Below are 22,730 nucleotides of genomic sequence, written 5' to 3'. Positions count from 1 at the left end.
GAGCCAGTGTTCAGGACCTTGCAGCACTGAGCTGTTCATGCCTGCTTAGTTGGGAAAAGACTGCGTCACTAGTTTAGGCTGGTTTTGGTTGTCCTTCTAAAATCAGTTACACTGAAACTCCTAGTGTTGATGTCAGCCAAGATGAGTCATATGTGACCTCTTGGCTATTTACTAATGGGATCTTTCAGTAGATTGAGCATCACTTCTGACCTAACTTAATAACTAGGAGCATTTGTATGTTTTTTTCTGGCTATTAAAATGAATTGTGCTTATTTAATTTGTTTTCAGTATTTCATTCTTCAGATCTCTTTGGACTATTTGTAAAATCTGTCTCCTCTTCTTGGTGTGTGTTTCTGTACCTCAGGTACTCAGATATGTCACTCCTTAGCCTGCCTTCTCACCACTTAGGTTTTGTCACTCTTTCCTTGTGTCACTTGGTACTTCTAACACCACCTCTGCCCCACTGGTTGACACCCTTGAGGTGTGGTGCCCTGGATCTGAAACGCGTAACTAAGGGTTGTTTTAGGGAAAATGAGAAAGGTTCTCGCTTTTGTGGTCTGTTGTCCATAATGCTTTCATGTTACCTTATTTCTACTTCCTTTTGAGCAGAATGTTCTCATTAATTTGTTTCCCTCCTTTGTGTGCCTCTTACTGTAGTGGCTCTCTTAAAGTACTGGAACACAGCACTCTCTTGTGTGTCATGTCAGGCTATTTCTTATGTTTGCCAGGTTACATAATAACTTCTTTAGCATAGATGAAATATAATATTTTGGAACAGGGTTTTTTTGGTCTCATTTGGGGGTTTTTGCTTTGTTTTTTTCTGTCTGAAAGTTGTTACATATTGGCTCAAAAAAAGAGAAACTCTCAGAAGATTTACTTGCAAGAACTGTAATTTCTGTTTATTGTTGAAATGTTGTTTCAGTGCCATGGTCTGTCCATTGATGGGTATGTCCTTCCTTCTTCAACCACCAGAGAGGTACAGTAAAATGCCAACAATTTGCAGTGATTTTCTCCCCATGTGTTGAATGCTGGGTGTGACAGTGTAACATGCAGCAGGGATGCTGTTGCAGATCCTTGGTTTCAAGGTTAGAACATCTGGACTTTCCTCAGCACCTCTGCTGGCTTCCCCAGGTCTGTGCAGATGTGTTCCTCCCAGGCAGGCCTGGGAGAGTGTTTCTGGCAGGTTTTCCCCTTTGCTGAGCCTGCCTTCTGGATACCTTTACTCTCCCCGTGTGCCCACAGAGCAGAGCTTGAGAGAGTGTGGCTGATGGCAGTCCTCGTTGGGGGGAGGTGAGGAGACAGTGCAGACCTGTTGGAGTAAAGCAGACATGTTCCTTGCCACTTACTTTTTTTTAATATGCTGCAACACCAGCCAGTGTATTTTGGCTTCACAGTCTCAAAAGTAAATACCAGTTAAGAATGATTGTTTCTAACCAAAGCTTTGACTCTTTAATTCCATAACCTTTCCTTACATTTTTTTCTGTAGTTCAATTGCCTTTAGGTGCTCTGGCAAGTTTCGAATTCACATCTATAAAACAAACTCTTGTGAACAGTAATCCATCAGAACAAGAGAGGTGCTTGTGTGCTTGAGACTGTTTTCCTGTCTGGTTCCCTTGGATTTGTCTCTGGCTTCCTTCTCTTCTGAGGGATGATGGCAACAGCTGAGGAGAGGAGCTGGAATTTTCTGCCAAATTTAAATGTTGCTTTTTGGGTTTTTTATTCAGAAAGGAGAGCTTTATTTATCCCTATTGTGTAGGTAAATAGGCTTATATTTTTAGCCTGTCAGACCTAGACAGTATCTAATTTTGCTGTTTAAAGGATTTGAAAAAATAAGCACAAACCTCCTAAGGCAACATAACATCCACAGAGATATGCCAGTGCAAATTAAGATGCTCTACAAACAGTATAGTGATACCTCTGCATGGCAAAGCTTTAGGGGCTTATTTAAAAATCACCCCTCTAAGCAGGTGGTTATTTTTAAAACTTATCAGTAAGTTTGGCTTTGCAACTAACCTGTGATGCCAGAGAGACACTTACAAGGCAGAGTGTGTGAGATCACAGCCTGAGGAGCAAAGAGTTAATTTGCCAGCTAAGCATCAGCAGCCCTGTATGTAAGTGAGATGTGTATATGATGGGTTGCAGGGCTGGAGCAGCTTCTGGAAGTTGTGTAACTGTTTGCAGAATCAAGGTCTAGCAACACGAAAACTTTCTGTAAGTGCTAAAGCAGCACAAACATTTCGTTCGCTTCAGTCGGTCTGCCCCCATGTGCAGAGAGGAGCATATGCTTCAGAGCTTGCAGGATGTGGGGAACTAGTCTTTTGGATTTGTCAGTTTTTCTCTCTATTTCCACTCAAACTTGCCAGATGACCCCGTGCGAAATCAAGTTTGCTGTGCACGTGGAGTCGGTGCTGAACCACGTCCCCCAGCCTGAGTACAGGCAGCTCCTGGTGGAAGCTATTCTGGTCCTCACGTTCCTCTCTGACATCGAGGTGAACAGCATCGGGGGCATCATCCACGTGGACCGAATCGTGCACATGGCCAATGACCTGTTTCTGCAGGAGCTGGTGAGTTTAAAGGGCAGTGGTGGGAAGTCTCCTCCTTTGAAAATTATCTCCTGCTCCTTTTTAAATATGTGTGATGGCCTGGTTCCTTCCCCTTCAAAGACAGACAGAATCACTTAAGTATCTTCTGGAAATACATTCGGAAAGCTAATTTAAGAATTGTGAGAGATTTAAATGGAATAAAATTGTAGTGGCTAACAAGCTCTGAAGTATATTGTTAGATTGAAGTGAGAGTTTGCTTTGTCAAGGCATTAGAATTACTAATATTTGAGTAATCCCACCCTTTCCCCCCAAAGGACAAAAATCTGTGAAGTTATATGTTCTTCATTTACTTACACTGATCCAACTAAGTCATGTGGGCCCTATAATAATCCTGATTAAGGTTTTCATGAGGGAAAGGAGAATTGCTTTCAGTATTCAGCACAAATGGAAAATCATAACGTGGTGGGTTTTTTCTAATAAATAAACATGCATGCCTAACTTGCCCTTCTTCTTTGCTTGTGTCTTTTCAGAAATCATTTGGAGCTACTGGCAGTATCTTGGAGAAGGACATAGCCACGGGAATTTGCCACTTTTTTTATGATAGTGCTCCAAGCGGGGCCTATGGCACCATGACATACCTAACAAAAGCCATAATTATTTATTTACATGATTTCCTGCCTAGCACAGGCTGTGCCATGCAGTAAGTGATGCCTTGTGCGGGAGGGAAGGCTCAGAAGCTCTTTCTCCCCATTTCCCTGTTGTGAACCTCACGGTTACTTGCTGCCTGTGTGTGTGCTGTGCACTACCTCAGCATTGGACACTGGTGACCATGCTCTGTGCATGCCCTACCTACGGAGGACAGGGAGCTGGAATTTGGCCCAGTTTTAGGAGAGTGTGAAAGAAATAACAAATAATGAGGCTTATTCTGCCCAAAGTGCATAAATGTAATTCATAGTAAATTAGAAAGAATTATACAGTTCTGCCAAGGGGAAAACAGATTATTCTGTGGAGATCAAAAGGCATAATAAAACAAGGGAGCTGTATCTCGGGCATAGAGTCTCCCAAATAAGGGAAGTGATGGAATTCATTAATTTTTCTCCTGCTGTGTGTAAATGTACATCATTGTGAATCACTAATGCACAATGTGAAACATCCAGGGAAATGTAAATTAGAGGCATAGGAATAACTTGAAATAACCCAGTGATATTTCTCATACACGTTTATCCTGGATCTCTTCTCACTTGCAATAGAGACAAACATCTTGCAATATCCACTAATTTGAGAGGATAGCCTCTGTCAGGAAACTGCATCTGTCTTTAATCTGAAGAAGACAGCTTCCTTCCCTGCCTCCCTGAGGCTTTGGAGGCAAAATCTGAAGATTCCAGCTTCTCCAAGGTGACAGACACTTTTATGCCTGTAATCCTTTCCTCTGAATGGAGCAAGATAAACCGCTTCCACTCAAGCACCCTTTCCAAGTCTCCCAATTATTTCCCTTGCAAACAGCCTCAGAGTTAAGAATGGCATAATTGTGGCCCTTCCAGCACAGTGTGAGTTTATGGAAGGCTTTGATGTTTCTCTTTTTTTTCCTTTCCCATTTTTTTTTTAATTTTTCTTTTTAGTTTGAAGCTGCACTGGTCACATATAGTAAGAAGTGCCTGGAAATCTCCCTTCAGACAGTTCCCACGTTAATGCTGGCACCTTGAATCCGTCCACTGGAAACTCTGAGCTGCTGCAGGGAGAACAGGTGTGTCCTGCAGGGCACTGGTCCCATGGCCACTGAAACTGAAAACAGCGGTAGGCGGCCTCTGGAGAGGAAACCCCTGCTGTACCCCAGGCAGGATTTTCCTTGTGCTGACACTGTTGCCTTTGTCAATAGCCACGTGCCAGCGTCTGGCTGACAGCTTAGGAATATGGCAGTAGCTTTAGCCTCTCCGTGGCCACAGGCTCCCCCAGCAGTGTGGAGGTGTGCCAGCACTGCTGCCACGTGAGCAGCAGGGATCAGAGCAATTCTGTCTTGCCTGATAGAGGGGAAAAGAGCAGACAGGCCTGTAAAATTTTCTGAGCTAATAAGCCTGATTAAGTATATTTCTGTGAGCCTCCCCTTCACTTATTCAAAACATAACTATACCGTTTATATAGGATTTGAAAACTTTTTTTTTTTTGTAACATTGGTGGGTGGTGCTTTTGAGAGTGAGGTTTTTGTTTCCAGTTTTATACAGGTATCTGAAAGACCTTGACAAAATGACAACACCCTGTTTCACTTGCCAGTTGCCAGCACTCATGGTCCCAAGGAGGCTGAGCCCCTGATGGCCGTGCCACCCTGCCTGCTGTCCCTCTACACACTCGATGCTGCTGTAGCAATGTCTGGGCACTGCCTCAAGACAGTGAAGGCATGGGAGGCCTTAGGAAGTGATTTATTGTTTTTGCAGAGACCAGAGGAGTTTGGCAGTCCAGAGGCCCAGGAACCCTTGGATTGGGTGCTCCAGAGACACCCTGTGTTAACCACCATGAGAACTATGGGCCTGTGGAGTGGCCAGCATAAAGTGACAGTTCAGGTGCAATTACCACTTGGATGTGGAAGTCATTTTATTGGCATGGTGCCTGTTTTGTAGGGGTTTGCCTTCATTATGGTTTGGTTTGGATTTTTTTCCTTTTCATATGTATTGTGAGAGCTTACTTGGCTTGTTTCCCAGTAAATGAAAGTAAAATCCTTTGTCTAGTTTAAGCAGATGTGACAGCGCAGAGCGTGAGCACACAAGAGCTGGTGTGATGGTTTCTTGTTCTACCCAGTATCATATGAAAATTTACTAGTAGCTGTTATTTTTGCTTTTGTTTTTGAATCCTAGATTGTGAGAGATGCAAGATGATTTTCATTCAGACTCTTAATTTTATTTTATTTTTTAACCTACAGCGTGATCTTGTTTTCAGAAACAAGAAGGGTGATGTAGTTGGTTTTACATTAAGCTGCCTTGAAGTCTAAAACAATGAAACGTATGGCCTAATATACCTGGTCACCTCTTAACACTTCTTTTTTTAATGGCAGTGTCATTGGTGTCTTTAGTATGAAATTCACAGTATGAACCAGGTTATGGTATATTTATGATTATCATGAGTTACCACATGAAATGCAGGCACTTGAAAAGTATTTATGTGGTAATTCGAAGAGTTTAGGTAGCTGATGGTGAAAGCTGGGACTCTGAAACACACAGCTAGGGGAAGGGAAACTTGTGTTATTTCCAGGTCAGGCACAGCTTCAGCTTGCAGCTCATTCCACTTGGAGAGCTGCATTGTAGTGCAAACCTAATTAAGCAAATAAGGTTTTACACAGACCCCCTGCTTTGCTGAGGATTCCTGGTGTGTGTTAGGCTGCTGCAAAGCAGAGCTGGCACTGGCAGCGAGGAGGGTGTGCTCACAGATAAAATACATGACGACTTTGCAATTTGTGTAGGGCTGAGCTAATTGGCAGAGGCTCAACTTGGCCGTGCGGCTTCCCTGGGGAGCCAGCAAAGGATGACACTGCCAGCTTCCAGTCCCTGGAAGCGCATTTATGGAAAGAAAGCAAAGGTGAACAGACACATCCTGTGCCTCAGAAACAAGGGCATTAGTGAATTAAAATAGACCACCTGAGAGCTGCTTGTCCCAGCCTGACAGGCACTGCTGCCCTAAGCACTTTGCAGCTGTGGGGTCAGAAGCACCTACGCAGTGCTGGAGGCAGCCAGATGTGCCTGGAGAGAGGAATGGGGCTGGGTGGGGCCATTGGCCAGAACGATGATGGGTGTCCAGCTCAGAGCTCATACCACATGCTGGCTCCAAACCAGCTCCTCCAGGCCAGTGCCCTCCCTGCTCCCTGATCATGGCTGTTTCCTTCTCCCTGCTGCCGAGGGAAGGAGACAGGTTTGTCTAACTAGACAGATCAAAAGCACCTTTGATCTCCCTCAGCTGCTGGTCCCACAGGTAAATGTGAAAACTTAATGGGTGGAGTACAAAGTTTGCCTGGCTTCTCTCCTGCTAATTGTAGTTTCCTTCCTTAGGGAAAGAGGCCTGCTTGTTTCTGGAAGGTGCAGGTGAGCTGCACAATCCCTAGCTACCCTGTAAAGGCCTGGCCACTTTCTGTGGTGACTGGTGAAACACCTGGGCTGCCCCCTGCAGGCACAGGGCACTGCAGGACTGTGTCACCCCTCCAGCAGCAGCCAGGGGCTTGAGTGAAGCCAGAGCCTGGGTCAGTCCAGGTGCAACCTTGGCCACTTTCTGGTGTTGTCCACAGTTAGGAGCAGAGTTGCCCATTAAACAGGAGAGAGATGCCACCAGTGGTGGCATCTGTAGCTGTAGGGTGAGAGTTTGGGCACTCATCTGCAGATTGATTCAGTCCCTGCTCAAAGAACCAGTCACATCTGCAATATTAAGTGGCCACTGCATAGAATTGTGACTAAAAGGGATTGGGAGTGGGGTTATAGAAGAGCTTCAGCTCAAATGGTTTTGATTTAAGTACAAGCAGCAGGGCTTTTTCCCACTCCCAGTCTCAGTCTCGAGTGGCATTTATTCCTGGTGTTAGATGTTTCACAGTTACTCCTCTGCCACCCCCCCTTCTTCTGTCAGGGGTAAGAGGGCTCTTGTGTGCTGCCAGCAGCTGACAGGACAGGGGCTTTCTTTTTTGGCTCAGTAACTCAGCTCCTCTCATACTTCAGTGCTGCATCCCCAAAAGCCTCTTACTGCCTGCCGAGTGCAGCACTGCACTGCGACTGTACCATGGCATCCCCTCTCATGAAGTGATCCCTCAAGGCGAGTCCCTTTCAACTTTATGTCATCTTCAGGAATGTGTCATTAGAGGGGGACATCTAAACTGATGCTGTCAGTCATGTTTCAGAGCTCCTGTGCCTTGCTGCACACCCTGGCTTTGTCCTCCTTACTGGGATGGGTGGCAAAGGAGGACTCCAGGGCTTCACCATCCCATTCCACCTTGTCACTTTGCACCTACAGCATGGAAGCCAACAGTGGGAAGCAAGAGCCCACAAGACACTGTGGTGTTTGTCCATCTTAAGTGGAGCCTTTTTGTCACTCCACTGGAATAAGGTGGGACTGATCATCACAGTGCATAGATCAGCATAACTGCATGCCAGAAACAGACATTAAGTATTACCAATGCCATTAACATTTTATTGTAAATTTTGTTGGCACTATTAAAGATTTTTCTTTCCCCCTCCCCCAAAGCAATAGAAATAAGTGTGTGCATGTTTATTCATTTGTCTGTCAAGTTACAAAATACTTCTGGAAAAGTATTCTGGATTTAATTGTAAAAAATAAGATCTAAGAGAGAGAGCAGTGCCTTAAGCTCTAGCTGCTGTTACATTCTGTGATGATAAACTGGGAAGGATGCTTTTCCTTGTTCTTTCAACACTGTTATTAAATAAAACCAAGCTGATTTACTTAGCTCATCTTTAGCTAATACAATTTAAAGGGGGACTAGACTGAAACCTTTTCCTTCCCAAAAAGCACATTATGTGCATAGTATTTACTAAGGTTGAATGAGGTGATACTTTTACCAAAAAGCTCCTGACCCAGTGTTGCTTTTGGAGTGTTATATGCAAAAGAATTAAGTCCAGATCTCTCGACTCTCCCCCCGGGAACTGACAGGGTGGTACTGGCAGGAATGGGAATATTGGTTTGCAGTAGGGGAAAGGAGATGGGCAGGTGGGGCATTGGACTTTTCCATCTTGCTGCATTTGAAAAACTCTAATTCAGAATTTCTCGGTTCCCCTTTCTTGGTAAAGAATTTATGTTTATCTATATGCAAGAATATTTAGGTTCATAATACCAAAATATGTTTACTTTGTGTTTATACTCATTTCTTTGTTTTTAAGAAACCCAGTTCATCTTCAGGAAAAGTGTGTTCTACGCTGATAGGGGCAGGCTACCCAAATACAGGCAAAAAGACACCCCACTTAACTACTTAGACGTTACTCAGAAAGCTAAAGCTTTATTTTGTGATCTTTTGTATGTTACATTAACATGCCATGGATTTAGTCGCCATTAAGGTGATGAGTTATGACTGTTTCTTAGCTCCAAATTCCAACAAATGTGGCAAAAAGTTACCAGTCGTAAGAGGAAACTTAGCACAAGTGTAAACACCTTTCAACCAAGATCCTGCAAGTTGTGTCTGTATAGCTGGGATAGACAGTGACCTGGAATGATTTAGCTCCACTCTGTCACTCAAAGAGCAAATTTAAATGCAGAACAACCTATTTTAACTAGATGGTTCTTCCTTGGTTTCCTTTCCTGCACTGGACACTCCATAGTCAGTGTCTCTTGTGCCCGTTTCATAACCAGGGAGGGTCTGATATGTTCCTTGTGGTCACCAGTGCTCTCAGCTGTCGCCAAGGACCACTGAGAGAAATAAACCCAAGTCTCTTCCTACACTATTGAAGGTGTGACCTTGGCAGTGTTCACAGATTAGATTAATGGGGGACATGGGGGAGGGTAAGTTGTAAGGTACTGGCAGTGTGTGGCAGTGACACAGGAATGCTGTTAGTGGGTTTTCTTCTCTTCTGTCTCATTCATTGCAGGTACATATCATCCAGGAGGGACTACATAAAGGCTTACACGGTGACCTCAGTGCATATCATATCATACTGTATCGAGCAGCCCTTTTATGACTAAGGACAGGAAGGTGAGCTTCCAAGACAGCTCACAAGTTCTGCCTTTTCACGAGTTTGCCTTTTCCTCAACTCTGTGAACAAAGTGAAAGGCCTCTAAAAATTCATTGAAGTCAATGTGGCCATCTTTGTTGTGGTCTATACTCAGGACTAATTTGTCAAAGGAGTCATCCTGTACATCAATTCCCAGGTGAGAGGTGAAGAGTCTCCATGTCTGGCTGAACTCCTCAAGAGAAATCAGACCTAAAGGAGACAGACAGCAGGTTGCTTTTTCTGGTATGAAAATGTTTCCCGTTCCTGCAAATACACATACATGCACACTCTCTCCCTGCAAGAAAGTTACCTGCCTACCCTGGCTTTGGTGTGTTTTGTGCTTTCGTGACTCAAGTACATTTTTACTTTAGATAATGGTCAAATGCTTTTGCCAGAGGAATTGAGAAAGCAGTAATTCATGAGAGTGAGAGTGGAAGGGAAAAAGAGCCTCCAGAAGAGTGAAGCCGGTATTGGAGATGGGGTATGTGAGAATTTTTTGTCAAGTTAGGCTCTGTGCACTGTCCCTTATATGGTTGCAGCCTGACTGCTTAAATTAGTCTTCACTAAACTGGAAAAATGACATCACCTCTGCTTCCTCTATATTTAGAAGCCTTATGGAGGAAACACGGTGGGGAAAAAATAACTAGTATAGGCTTCCTAGAGCCAGTACAGTGAAGTTACCTAGACTTACCCGAGTTATCTTTGTTAATGATGTTAAAGATGATCTCCAAATCCTTTCTGTATCTGCACAGTGTTTCCACCAAAGCTGGCTGAGCCTGGTTTTGAAATTGCATACAGGAAGACATTCAGACCTTGGTTTGAGTTAGTTTAACCAACAGAATATGTACAGTCCAATTCCATTTTCCTAATTTAACTTGTCAAATGTTAAAAAAAAATCCTTACGCATAAGTTCCCTGGAATAACACTTTGTGCCTTGCCCTGAGGAATAATCAGATAAACCCCGTCACTTTCAGATTGGCAGAGCAAGGGAGAAAGGAGCCCTTCACACCTCCTACCTTCAGTAATTATTTGTGGAAATACGGATAATCTAGGGAAGATGGTATAGGGAATTGGCTCTGGAGCATGTTTAAAAAGCTCGTTTCAAGGAGGGTTGAGTTCTCTGGGCAAGATTTGTCATATCTCCTCAGCTACATTATCTAAACGCCCTTGAAAGTCAACGGAAAGTAAGAAGCAGTTCTAGCATGTGATTCATCCAACCTATTTTAAGCATCTACCTTAGCAGGGAATGATGATTCGTACCCAAGCAGTGCTCATTTTCTTCCAGTGACTATAAAAGGAAGTTCGACAACTAGTTCAGATGTAGATGTCTACCTGATTGGCCAAACCACTGTCTTGTGCTTCAAGTTGCACCAAAAGCTGTTCCTCCAAGATTTGTGAGGAGGTGTTTTCATCCTTACCTCTTTTATAGGTTGATCCATTTTCAAATCATAAAAACATGACATGAAGTCAACTTGTCCATCTGGGTTCATCTGTGCTAACCGAGGCCGCAGCATCCTCCAGGGCAGTTCCAGCTGTAGGACAGACTCCATTGCTGCAGCCCAGTCAGGGACAGAAATGCAGCCTGCCAGAAGGGGTCAGTTTGTGGTTACAAGCGGAACATGGCACAGGCACGTCAGTCACCAGCACACCTTCACAGCTGCTCTTAAGAACAGTTGCGAAGCACAAATATTTTCTCTTAACCCCAGGATAAAAGCCCTCATAACAATGAGCAGAGCACCCACAGATGCCTCCCAACCTCAACAACTTTGCAATGCTATTAGGATGTTCAGCATATTTTAACACCTTTTGAGAAAAACAGATTATGCCATAAAGAGTACTTCAGATTTCAGCTGAGCTGCAGTTAGAGTGACATGTGGCTGAAAAACTCAGCAAGACAGAATGTCAAACAACTGTTCAGTGGCCAAAGACACAGCACCATCATGTTACTGAGTGCCCTTGTAGGGGCATGGTCAAGTGAGGAGCCATCACAAAGAAAAGCTGTATTTGTGGTAGAAATCAACTTCTTACTCCTACATAAAAGCTTCATCTATTAACTTAACACTGAATTTTCTGCAGCTGATAGGTGAATGTGTGTCTGCTAAAGGTACAGGCAGTCAGCTTTCCTCATGTACCTCCCAGACTCGGAAGGACAACAGTTCCCCCTCGTCTGAGACCCTAGTTCCCTGTCTGACATCTGAAGACACCACCTAAGAGGTGGTGGTGACCTTTCTGATTCTGGAACTGGATTTGCCTGCCCATACTCTCCGCCCAACAGCAAACAGCATTTTTTTATTTGCCCGTGTGTTTCGGTTTTCTTCTTCCTACTTAAAAGCTTCATCCTCTCAGGTTGTTTTCCAGGGCTAAACACTTGCCAACACCTATTGTCCTCTGTGGTCAGGAAGAACAAGGTCAACCAGCCTCTGCTGCCCTCCAGCCTTACACTGGCAGGCAGGCAGGATCCCTCTCCATTGGGTTTGTCCCTTCTGCCCCACACACACATGGAAATGTTTTCCCCATAGCAGCAACTGGACATAGAGGGAGTGGTACCTGTGCCATTGAGGTCGTATTGTGCAAAAGCACTAATGAGTTCAGACCTATGAGCATAAATCAGCTCCTGTAAGGACTTTAAGGCAGATGATTCAATTGTACCCACCCTAGGAGGAAAAAAATCAGAGCAGATAATTAAAGAATTTAAATCCTCTGGCATTTTATACTTCTTAACAATCATTATCATATTCTTTTATCCTTTAACATGTAGTATGTTTAAGTAGGATGACCCAAAACATACTAGAGAACACTGGAGGGAAGGGGGGAAAGCCCCAAACCAAACAAAACCAAAAGTGCTCCATAAGAATAATCTGAGTTTATGAGATAACTGAGTTTATACAGGTAATCCTAAAGTGCTTTCCTTTGGTAATCTGACCTAAGTGCTAGGCATGGCAAAGATATGATGAACTTTTTGGACTCAATTCATAACAGGATTTGTCCAGATTAACACTGCGGTCTTCAAGCAAACCTGACAGACAGGTGGAGACCCTTTACAAGTCCCTGACAGTTGTCTGTTCTAACCTCTTACCTTATCTAATTACCATTGAGAGTTTCTCAGGAAACCAAGTTAGAGCATTTAGAACAGGTTTGGTCAACTGTATTCATTTTTAAATGGTAAAACAGAAAACCAGGGAAAATGAAGAAAAATAGATGCCTATTCAATTATTCAGTCAAGCTCTAGATTTGTGGCAGGTGCTCACAAGCGAGTACACACTCACTGCATGCAACACACAGCTTTACCTCTCCAGAATATTCAGCCTGCGTGTGTGGTTGCTGGATTGAAACTGTACAAACCGAGGAATTAGTTCAGGGTCCAGTTTGATGTATGCTCCCCGGTTACTCCCCTCTTCGTAATAGTTAGAGGCAGAAAAGATAGTGATAACCTGATTATAGGAAACAAAGAAACTGAATTGGCTAGAACAGCTCTTCTTGACACTGAGTTCTGAAACGGACTTAGAAAAAAAGGCAGGTTACAAAATTAAGTGGCTACATGTAAAACTATGTCATTCACCAGATTGCTCTTGCCTTTTGAGTCAGAGCTCTGGGCCTGTATTTTTGACCTGTCATAGGAAGACTTGAGTTCAGAGGCCAGTGAGATATAACGTGCTGTTTAACAGAAATCTCATTTCTAAGACAGATCTGGTTTTCAGGATTCTTGCTGGCTTCCCAATACATCACATCAGAAAGCAGGGCCAGAAGAGAAATCATTAAGTTAAAAGGCTTCTAGAGCCTTAGAGCATCTCTTGCACTGTATTTACACACAACTCTTCTCAGAGATTTTGTTGATGTCCATTTCTTTTCATGTGAGTAATAAACTGGTCCCCACTCCCTGAAGCTGTAAAGATTTTTGGTCATCACAGCTTGGTAATTTGTTATAACATCTATCTAGCACAAAGTTCCCCCAAACCCAATTTAAAGAAGTCACTCTCTTTTTTTATTTTTTAAATAATTTTGCAGACAAATCTACTGTGGATGTGCCTGTGAAATTCATAGGAGAATTATGCTTTACACAGAAGCATCTTACCTTCCCACCATGACTGATGTCATAACCTTCCCGCTTAAATTCATGAGACCTGATGAGAATCTTCAGATTATACCTTTGAAAGATCTTGGCAGTGACATCAGGACCAAAGTAGCAGCCTGCTCCTCGACTCTTGTTTGGTTTACAACCATTTTGGCTTCTTGGGTCACTCCAGAGAACGTCAAGGATCTGCAAATAACAAACTCAAGCAAGTGAGGACCGATAGTAGGTGAAGACTGACAGGCTGTGATGGTCTTAAGTACTGGCCATAGCAAAAGCCCCACAGTACAGGGAGAAAACACTTGAGGTAATATATTGGTCTTCTGTTTTCTTCCTTCCTCTCAGAGAACATTTTTTTGGGCTGAAACTTTTGTTCTACTTTTCTTAAAAAATATGATCTAGATTTTGGGCGAACTTTTTTCAGATGTAATACCATTTCAGCAAAGTACCTCCTTTCACAGCTGAGTTTTTCAGACTTGGACAGGTGCATCAGGAACAGTACCTGGGCTATTTTGAAGAGAGCAAAAGCTGCCTTCTTTGCATGTAGGTGGTTTTACCTAACCTAAGCTTGGGAGTGCCTGTTCTAAACATGACAAGAGTTGCCTTTGGCTTTATTGTCTTCAGTTAGTTCGTGTTTCAAACCAAGACATATTAGCATTTTAGCAGGATTCAGAGATGATGATGAATTATCATTATTTAATTGTAGTCAGTAGCAAATATTAGTCAAAATGTGTTTGTTTAAATCTTGCTGGACGAGGTTTGCACTGACACATTCCACTCCATGTTTGTGAGCATGGCTCAGTGGATGATTGATTAGCTGGGGGAGTGTCAGCTTTGGGGGTGTGGGTGGGTGTTGCTTGTGCCCATTATGTTACTCTGTAGGTCAGATAGGTATCACATTTTCAGAGACAGATTTGCTGGGCAAATTAAGCTTTCCAAATTGCCACAATTTATTAAATTACAGTACAAAAAAGCTCCATATTGGTTCCAGAATTCAAGAGGAAATGAACAGCCAGAGGACAAAAACTTCCCACTTCTGAGTAATTAGCCTGTAGGTCTCAGTAGCTGGTGTTTTTTTGGGCTGTATCAGCATTCAGTGGCCAAAACCACAGCCAAAAAATGGAGCTCACTCTCACCAACAACTGCAAAGTTTGACCTGCTTAAACTGATAACCACGTATGTATCAACAGATTCAACCACACGAGGGCATACAAACACATTTCATACTTAGCAGTTTACTCCTCTTAATGGCTAAGAAAGGAAAACACTGGGCAAATTGTACTTGTAAGGTATAAAATCCCAAGCCTTTATTACCAGGTCTACAAAAAACATCCAGAAAACTAATAGCTGTCTAGTGTATGACTGGTTTCTTATTAAGAGACAGTTCCCTATAACTCAAACATACTGCCTGAACAGAACACCTGCTGGTTTTGTGCGGGAGGGTTTTGGTATCCGTCTGTGTTTGGTTTCACCTACTTGTTTCCATTCCTCCTGGGTGGGGCCTGCAGGCAAATTTGATCCTGAAGGCTCAGTGGAGCTCAATGAAGAGTCATGCTGTGTCTTCCCAGCATCATGCTTACTGGCAGTGTGTTTACTGAGGCCAGTTGTGGAAATTCCCTCCTTCTGGTTGTGTCTGCCTCCCACTGACTTGGGCGGCTGTAGCAAAGATTTCAACTTTAAAAAAAACACAACAAACTGAAAGGGTTACCAGCACATAAAGTTGATGCAGAGATTTTAGCTGAAAGGCACATCAGGTCATGTTTCTTCTACTGAGGAAAACTCAATGGGAGTTCAACTCAGTATTGAACTCTTATAATGTCCTGAACTCACAGGTTTGGAGGAAGCTGAAGGTGTTGGCACTTGCAGAAATTTTGCTTTATACCTATCAGCAACCAGCCTCTTCAGAGCTGCTCTCATATTCTTATCCAGACACACAGACTTGTTCCAACCACAATCAATCTCAATGTCTCACTGTACAGCAAGTATGACCTAGGCTTAGGGATGACACTTAAGTGCCCAGCTTTCCTGAAAACAAAATACATAGTCATACTGTACTGAAGATGAAACTGCATTCACTACTGTTCTGATGCAGTAGCATGCTGTTAGGTTAATTTGGCTAAAATAAATGGTATATGAGGAAGATAACAGTGCAATTGATGAAGTATTACATCAGGCCTTTTATTGTTAAATCAACCTCTTGCAACACGCATGGGCATTTGCTTTTCTGGAGTGGTGTGCTATAGCTCCATGAATGACCATTAACAGAGACTTCACCAGGGAGTGTCTTCTCATTTGAAAGTTTCTCTTACTAGCTTATTTCCAGAATAAAACAAAAAAACCCCCCAAAAATAACCACAACCAAAACACACATACTCCACAGCCCCCCAGATTTTACTCTTTAACAAAGAAAACGACTGATTCAAAACAAAATGCAACCATTGGGTTATTCCCCAGTGCACTGGCCAGTATTTGAGACCTGTCAGATGCCAGCTGTACCAATTAAAATACACCACTTTGCCTTGAGTGATACCGCCCTGGGTTGTGGCCCACATATGTCTCATTAGCAATGCTCTCCTGTGGCAGCAACTTTGACCTGTTAATTCTGCATTTCACAGATACTGCATCGGAAACACGCAGAGCCCAGCCTTGGTGAAAGCGTGTGCAGAACTCGGCTCAGAGTTAAGACACCTACATCTGTAGTTAGGTACCCAGTTTTAGTGTACAGTGGTACAGCCACAGAGCCCAGATTCTGATGATCAGAAGTACTCACTGCCTTTTTTCACACCTTTGAAAGACAGAGACACACCTGACGGTCCTGTAAAGCGTTTATTTCTGCATTAGAAAACATGAGTGTGACAGAAATAGCTCTGGATTCCACAGACATTTATGACAGGGTACACTATGTTGCTTAAATATAGGTCTCCTGTGCTATCTGAGATGCTTCACTATGTCTGTGAATCAGCGTGAGGGGGGCAGATACAAACCCGACCTAAAGGAGACTGGTGGAGGAAACCTACAAAGAAGACTTTCTTCAGAGGCAGGCAAAAGCCACAGAGAACATCCCTACCCTATGGGGTGCTTCCATGAACAGCACTGGAGACATGTGCCTAAGAAATTATAAGAACTGGACCTCCACCAAATCTCCTGGACCTCCACTGATTATAAGGAGCCTCAGCACCCCAATCACAAGGAGACATCTTGATTTAGTTGTCCAAATTGAGACCAAATCCCACAACATTTTCCACTGATTTGAAAGAGCTGTGTTTGCTCACCATTTCTGAAAAAAACATGAACATTTCTGGCTTTTAAATCCTGAAAAGCAGTAGTTTCTGTTTTTTCAAGGCCAGGTCTTAAGTTTGGTCCTTCTGGAAAGGCTCTCCCACATGTACAACACTCAGCTGCTGCCAAGGGAACACCTCACAGGTGGAGAACCTCCCCCACAGAGCAGATGGCAGAAGCAGAGCCCCAGGACAAAAGCCAGCACTAGAAATATGTGGCTAGATTTGTTTCCAAAGTGTTTTTGAATCAAGTACTTTTTATACTTTCTGGCTAATGCGTCATCACTGCAGGAAGGGGGTATCTAAAGTGGTTTTAGCTATTTTAAAGTCAAAAGACCCATGCTATTTTACAGCAGCCAAACAATTGGCTCACAACACCTACTTGAAACTTCCCTTCCTAAATGCTGATTTTGAAGAAAAATAGGACTTTTCCTTACAGCAACCATTTAATTTCCTAATGCAAAAATCAGCATTTGTACCCCCATGTGGATATATGATCTCTTACCTTATTTCTTTCAAGTGCCTTCAGGAAATCCAAATTTGTGGTGTCTGAAATCCCTCCGTGTAGGATGAGAACTTTGTTATCAATTATAGTGGCAAGGGGTAGCCAGCTGAAGACATCTTGCAGAAGATACAAAATCTGTGTACTGTGTTCCTGTAAAATATTCTCTTACATTAGATCCGATTTCTGGCAGATTCTGTTGCTTCCATATTCAAGATTTTATTGAAGCATCTGCTACAGTCTATATGAACAGTTTCATCCAGGTGACAACCTGAATTGCAACACTGACAAACATGTTCTGACATTCACTTTAGGGCCATTTGATTGTGTAATTTAGCTTTTCTTTCACGGTCACCTCTTTTTGTGTTCTTGAGTGGCCTTATGGATGTTATTTATTTCATCCCATAGATCTCTGAGAATAAGAGGCTAGCACTTAAAATTGTTTTATCCACTGATATGCCAAAATAATTTCAACTATATCACTAAAGTAATTCTGTGTAACCCCTGCATAAACTGCTTGGAAGTCTCCTTGTTTTCACAGATCTCATTTTACATCTGCAAGACTACAAAAAAAATATAGGGGAAGGAAGAGGAATCTTACCTTGTATTTATTCGAAACTTCTTTTGTGAAGCCGTATCTGAAAATAGGACAGCATCATGAACTGTTTTTCAATATGCCCCTTCTGCATGGTTTCCTGTGCTATAGTGTTTGCCAGGAGTTTTCTAACCCCATTTTTCTGCTGCCATTCCATCTCACCTCAGTTTAAATGTGCTTTCTTCCACTCCGTCTCAAGAATGGAGTTAAACTGATTTCTTGTACATAAAGAGATCAGGAACAGAATTCATCCTAATAATCATTAAGTGGCCATTTTACCAACTTTACCTTTTAAATACCAGATAGAAATTTCAGAGGAACCTAAATGATGATAAGCAAAAATTCCCACAAAGCCTCCCCAGTTTTTGTCCTAAATATCATATCAATCATATCATATCGTATCATATCATATCATCAGAGAATCATATCATGGAATGGTTTGGATTGGAAGTGACCTTACAGATTGTCTGGTTCCAACCCCGTTGCCATGGGCAGGGACACCTTTCACTAAAACAGAGCTCAGAGCTCAGAGCTCCATCCAACCTGGCCTTGAACATGTAACTTTCTTAGACAATGTCATCTATTACGTCTTTTCCCCCACAAGGGTCAAAGATTTTGATACCTCATTCTTGTAACACCAAGATATCCTTGGTCAAGGGGCATTTTCACAACACTCAGCTTTCAAATTTATGTATGTGCAGCACTGATAATCAAAATGCCCAGCAAAGAGCCATACACAGGAATGCATCTGCGCACTCCATACCATCCCAGCTTTCGGTAATATTTCTGCTATGGGTGGGAATTTTCCTACCTCATAAATTAAGTAACTGATCTTGGTTTATGTTTGTTGGTTTTGGGGTTTTTTATTTATTTTTTAAATTAAGTGCTGAAAAAGTAAGTATGTGAAACTGATTCTCTTATATGGATCATTAATAGGACTTGACTATGGGCCTCTAACCCAGGTCTGTGCCTGTGTTAAAACAGCACTGTATTCTGTATGGGCACATGAAATGATAGAAGGGGGTCAACAGGTTACCCACCAGTTCAGTCAACCAAAGACTTAACTGGGATGGCTTAGAATTGTAGGGACTAAGACTGAGGAGTTCTTCCCACATCTGTGAGATGATTTTTTCTATGAGTCACATTTTCACTACAGCCGGAGCCACTGGCTGTGCTCACGGCCTTGGCAGTGCTGTACAGCTGAGTACAAATGTCTGTATTAGAAAACAGGGTCTTAGCTGTTTCTGCAGTGGGACAGATGACACCTCCCAACCAGTGAACCTCCCCTGGGTGGAAGCTAGAATATTTACCTGCCCCTTGTGTTTGAGAAGTGACATCTTAGTCTAAAGTTAACTGAAATATCAGCTTTAACTAAATATATGCTTTAACTCAAATATCCTTCCATCTGTCCTCCTTTCCCAATTTTGATACTCTGGAAGCTGCACTAAGGCCTCTGACTTCAATGGATTGTGACTAGGTCAGAGACAAGATATGGTTCTCATGTGTGTAATGAGGATGTCCCTCCTCCCCACGCACATCTTGAAGATGCAAAGCTACACTTGAATACTTAATAAAATATTATTTGTATTTTAGAGTGTCACAGTGGCTAAAGTAGCATTCAAAAGCTCAAACATTTCTAGTGAAAGGCCAGATACTACCCACCCTGCCCTCCAAAATCTACCTCAGGTTCATCAGGTAGTCTTCATGGTTTCCTCTATTCAAGGATATATTATTGGGGTAGATAAGAAAAAATGCAAATAAGATTATAAGTATTTCCAAAGAATTTTTCCCTCTGTCAACATAATCACCATTAAAGACATAACGGTTTTGTTCTGAAGGCACACCATTCTGCAGGAAGAAACAAAAAAAAGGATGTTTAGAGATGCTGCTATGGTACTATAATAAAGGAAATAGTATTTAAATGAGATCACATTGTTAGAAAATCTGAAAAACCCTTGCATAATAGAGAAATCTAAAATGTAGCATTTCTTTATTTGCGCTGCTTAGAATAAAAACCTCCATATCAGACAACCTGTATGAGCCATCAGAAAAGAGATGACCTCTCTAGCTGTTCTTGTGATGCCATCTCTAATCCTTTCCTCTATCTAATAAATTAAATGTGACCAAAAGGGACATCAGTCTCATAATAAAATATACTTTTCCATTAATGCAACTGTCTCCAGGAAATTGTGCACTTGCAAACAGAAGGGAGTAATTCACTTTGAATGGAAGGTAAGAAATCCATGAAAAATTGTCTTCTGACACAAGTTTCAAGGTCCTTATGTTTCCTTACATGGTTAGAAAATGGATTTAATATATTTACATTGTTTGCAGTGTATGCTTCCAAAACTCCTGAGAAAGACTATAGTCCAGAGGATATAAAATCTTAATACAGAACTCTGAAGAGTTTGATTTCAGTTGCTTTAATCCTGAAAGCACTACTTGAATTTTACTCACATGGCACTTTGTCCCCACCAGGGCAAGAATATACTTGAAAGCTCACAAGCCTGAGAGGCTGTACATACAGGTATTTCTTACTTTATTTTTTCTCTGAAGATATACAGCAATGCTTTATTATGAATGGTTACTCATCAAAAGCTACTAGTTTGAATTTTTAATTGATGGTATGTTTCATTAGGTTAATTACCAGTACATCAATGGGTGCCATCAGCTTAGAGAAAACATAGCATCAACTATACGTAGCTTCCTCATTTCCAATCATGAGTATCAGAAATATTATTTCAACCTTTAATGTGCCAGAAAAAGGAAACCTCTGTTCTCACAACTGATATGCACAAGAATTATCAATAGAACATCTATAAAATCACATCATAACTGTGGAAGCCACTCTTAACAGGTTTGGCAGCATTGCAAGACATCCCACTTTTTGAAGATAGCTACTGTGTCAGTGTCAAGCATTTCTTGTGTTCCTTTGGCACTCCCAGGTATACTGCCTTAGCAGGTTTATTGCAGGATGCATGAGTTGGCCAGGGGCTCAATTAAATGTTTAATTTGAATTCATAAGGAATATATTTTTTTTGTCCCAGTCAGTGTCCTGTGCTGTTATGTCAGGATGCAGTAGTGAATCCTGGTCTCTTGATCCTGACTGCTGTAAATACGGCTTCCTTGGATTTTGATTGTCCTGAGCCCTTTCCAGGTTTACTTAGAAGAGGCCTGTGATTGTTCTGTGCTCACAGGAGTGGCAATGTATGAGACTCTGCTAATGAAGTGGGTTGTAGTGGCTTTAAAAAAGAGAGAGGATGGATTTCAGGAGTGGAACAGATAGCAGAAATTCAGCAGCAGCTTCTGGGAAGATGAATTAATAAAAGCTTTGCCTTAAAACCAATAGGCATGTGAATCACCAGTAGATTGTGAGTATACATGCAACCACTCTGTAGCTGCAATCCTCTTGGAAAGACAGATCTACTGAAGCAGTCTCCATCATCCTTTTGGAAAAGCTTACACACCATTTTAGTTTTTAACAAATTTGTTTTTGATTTTCAACTTCAATGTGACATTTTAGTTTTGTTCCACACTCGTGCAAAGTTTTTATTTCCTTTTCTGTGGTTTTGACCAACAATAAGAGCAAAACTAAATTAAAGGCTGTTGCAGCCTCTGACATGTCAGAGAGGCAAACAAGGCCTTCTAATGATTAGCAACTTGCTGCTGGGCATCATTACTCCTGGGTTAGTGATTAATTAACTTCCGTTTGCTGTTGGCACTTTTTACAGCTTCAGGCTATTTCTATCCATAGCATCCATTTAACAATCTAACTTAGCAATACATAATTTAAAATTCAAGTGTGTCAGGGAATTTCAGAAAATGCTGTAATTTAATGGAGATTAATGCAGGGACTGAACAAACCTGACAAATTGGCTATCGAGGAAAAAAGTAATTATCTTAGCCTCACCCAAACCAGGTATAATAATTATACACAATCTACAGCATTGTATGTATAAGCCATATATTGCAAGCTCTGTGTGTTTGCTGTTGGTGGTTTGTAGAATTGCTGTGACAAGCCCCATGGTCAAGGTGCCTGGTCTGCATGCAGCCCTCCAAAACCCATTTCAGCTCTGCATGGCTTTGTTCAGACTGAGATCACTACACTCCTCATGGCACTGTTTAGGATTGCACTCTCTTGTTTAAAGTTATGGGTGGTTCATGCCAACTTGGAGGATGACATCCCTTCCAACTGCAACAGAGTCAGTGATGAAGGAAAAAAAAAAGGGATCCCAGAAGCTGGCTGGGTTCGCTGCTCATCTGAGTAACTGCTCAGAGGGGACAGAAAATACTGTCATCTAATTTGCTTCTAAATAACTAAGGAGCTCTAATATGTGCTCTCTATATCCTCAACCACTTTGAAATGACAAAATATTTGTCCATTTTATTCTGTTTGGTGGAAGGACTTCCCTAGAAGTTTAACAGAGAATGATGGGGTGTTATCTCTAGTCCCTGAAATCAGTGGGAGTTTTGGCTCTGAATTTACTGAAGTCAGGATTAGAGTTGCATAGAGGCTTTTTTTCCTCTTTATAGCATCCATTAGAGAGGGGAAAAAGAATCGTTGTCTGTTTACTCCAAAAGAGTAAAATGCAGGCTGACTGCAGTTATAAATATAACTATTTAACTGTCCAAACATTTATCTTCAAAATAGTTATTTTTCCCATTCCAGGTTCTGTGTATGAAACCGATGTGCATCATACTCTTATTCCAGTTTCAAAAAGAGAGATTATCTAATTAAAAGAACATCTAAAATACTGCAAGCCTAAGACCAGTTAAACATAGTTGATTAATGAGGAAAGCAGAACACTGCTGGTCTGATTCTACTTCAACTAAACTTCAACAGGATTCAGGTATGCACTTGGGCAAAACAACCACATTTCCATTCAACAAGTGTCAGATAAAGTGTAACAAAGTTGGAAGCAGCAGGAGAATTACATTATTTAAACACATGGTTTAGCTCACTGCAGTCTCGATTCAGTGCAGATGAATGTATAAGGATCAGACACAAACCTTTTCCCCCGGAAAGCTCAAATCAAAGGGAGTATCTGCTAAATGAAAGG

The 22,730-nt window shown here is 42.0% G+C and overlaps 2 protein-coding genes across 12 annotated transcripts in view; one reads left to right on the top strand and one right to left on the bottom strand.

The window, feature by feature from the left end:
- LOC108495985 (phosphorylase b kinase regulatory subunit alpha, liver isoform-like) overlaps positions 1–7,839 on the top strand; it is a gene marked incomplete at its 5' end in the record, with an annotated part of 28,846 nt that extends 21,007 nt beyond the window's left edge. Inside the window, 3 exon segments of the mRNA XM_017812268.1 lie at positions 923–976; positions 2,364–2,564; positions 3,074–7,839. Of these exon segments, the coding sequence (XP_017667757.1) occupies positions 923–976; positions 2,364–2,564; positions 3,074–3,247 (429 nt within the window).
- Positions 7,840–8,530: 691 nt separating this feature from the next.
- PPEF1 (protein phosphatase with EF-hand domain 1) overlaps positions 8,531–22,730 on the bottom strand; it is a 40,034-nt gene continuing 25,834 nt past the window's right edge. For 9 of the 11 annotated variants that reach the window (XM_017812257.1, XM_017812258.1, XM_017812262.1 and 6 more), the window contains 10 exons: positions 19,352–19,518; positions 17,677–17,713; positions 17,079–17,228; positions 14,772–14,990; positions 13,299–13,484; positions 12,515–12,657; positions 11,774–11,880; positions 10,645–10,808; positions 9,918–10,002; positions 8,531–9,436 (listed from right to left, as the gene is read on the bottom strand). In XM_017812257.1, coding sequence (XP_017667746.1) covers positions 9,243–9,436; positions 9,918–10,002; positions 10,645–10,808; positions 11,774–11,880; positions 12,515–12,657; positions 13,299–13,484; positions 14,772–14,990; positions 17,079–17,228; positions 17,677–17,713; positions 19,352–19,518 — 1,452 coding nt within the window. In that variant the 3' untranslated portion in view covers positions 8,531–9,242. The remainder of the gene's footprint in view (positions 9,437–9,917; positions 10,003–10,644; positions 10,809–11,773; positions 11,881–12,514; positions 12,658–13,298; positions 13,485–14,771; positions 14,991–17,078; positions 17,229–17,676; positions 17,714–19,351; positions 19,519–22,730) is intronic. The other 2 variants (XM_017812266.1, XM_017812267.1) reach the window with 2 other exon arrangements.

Source organism: Lepidothrix coronata, unplaced genomic scaffold, assembly GCF_001604755.1.
Source record: "Lepidothrix coronata isolate B3197 unplaced genomic scaffold, Lepidothrix_coronata-1.0 Scaffold35, whole genome shotgun sequence".
In the NCBI taxonomy this organism is placed as follows: domain Eukaryota; kingdom Metazoa; phylum Chordata; class Aves; order Passeriformes; family Pipridae; genus Lepidothrix; species Lepidothrix coronata.
The sequence above is the reverse complement of the archived record's forward strand: the minus strand, read 5'-3'. Positions and strand labels throughout refer to the sequence as shown.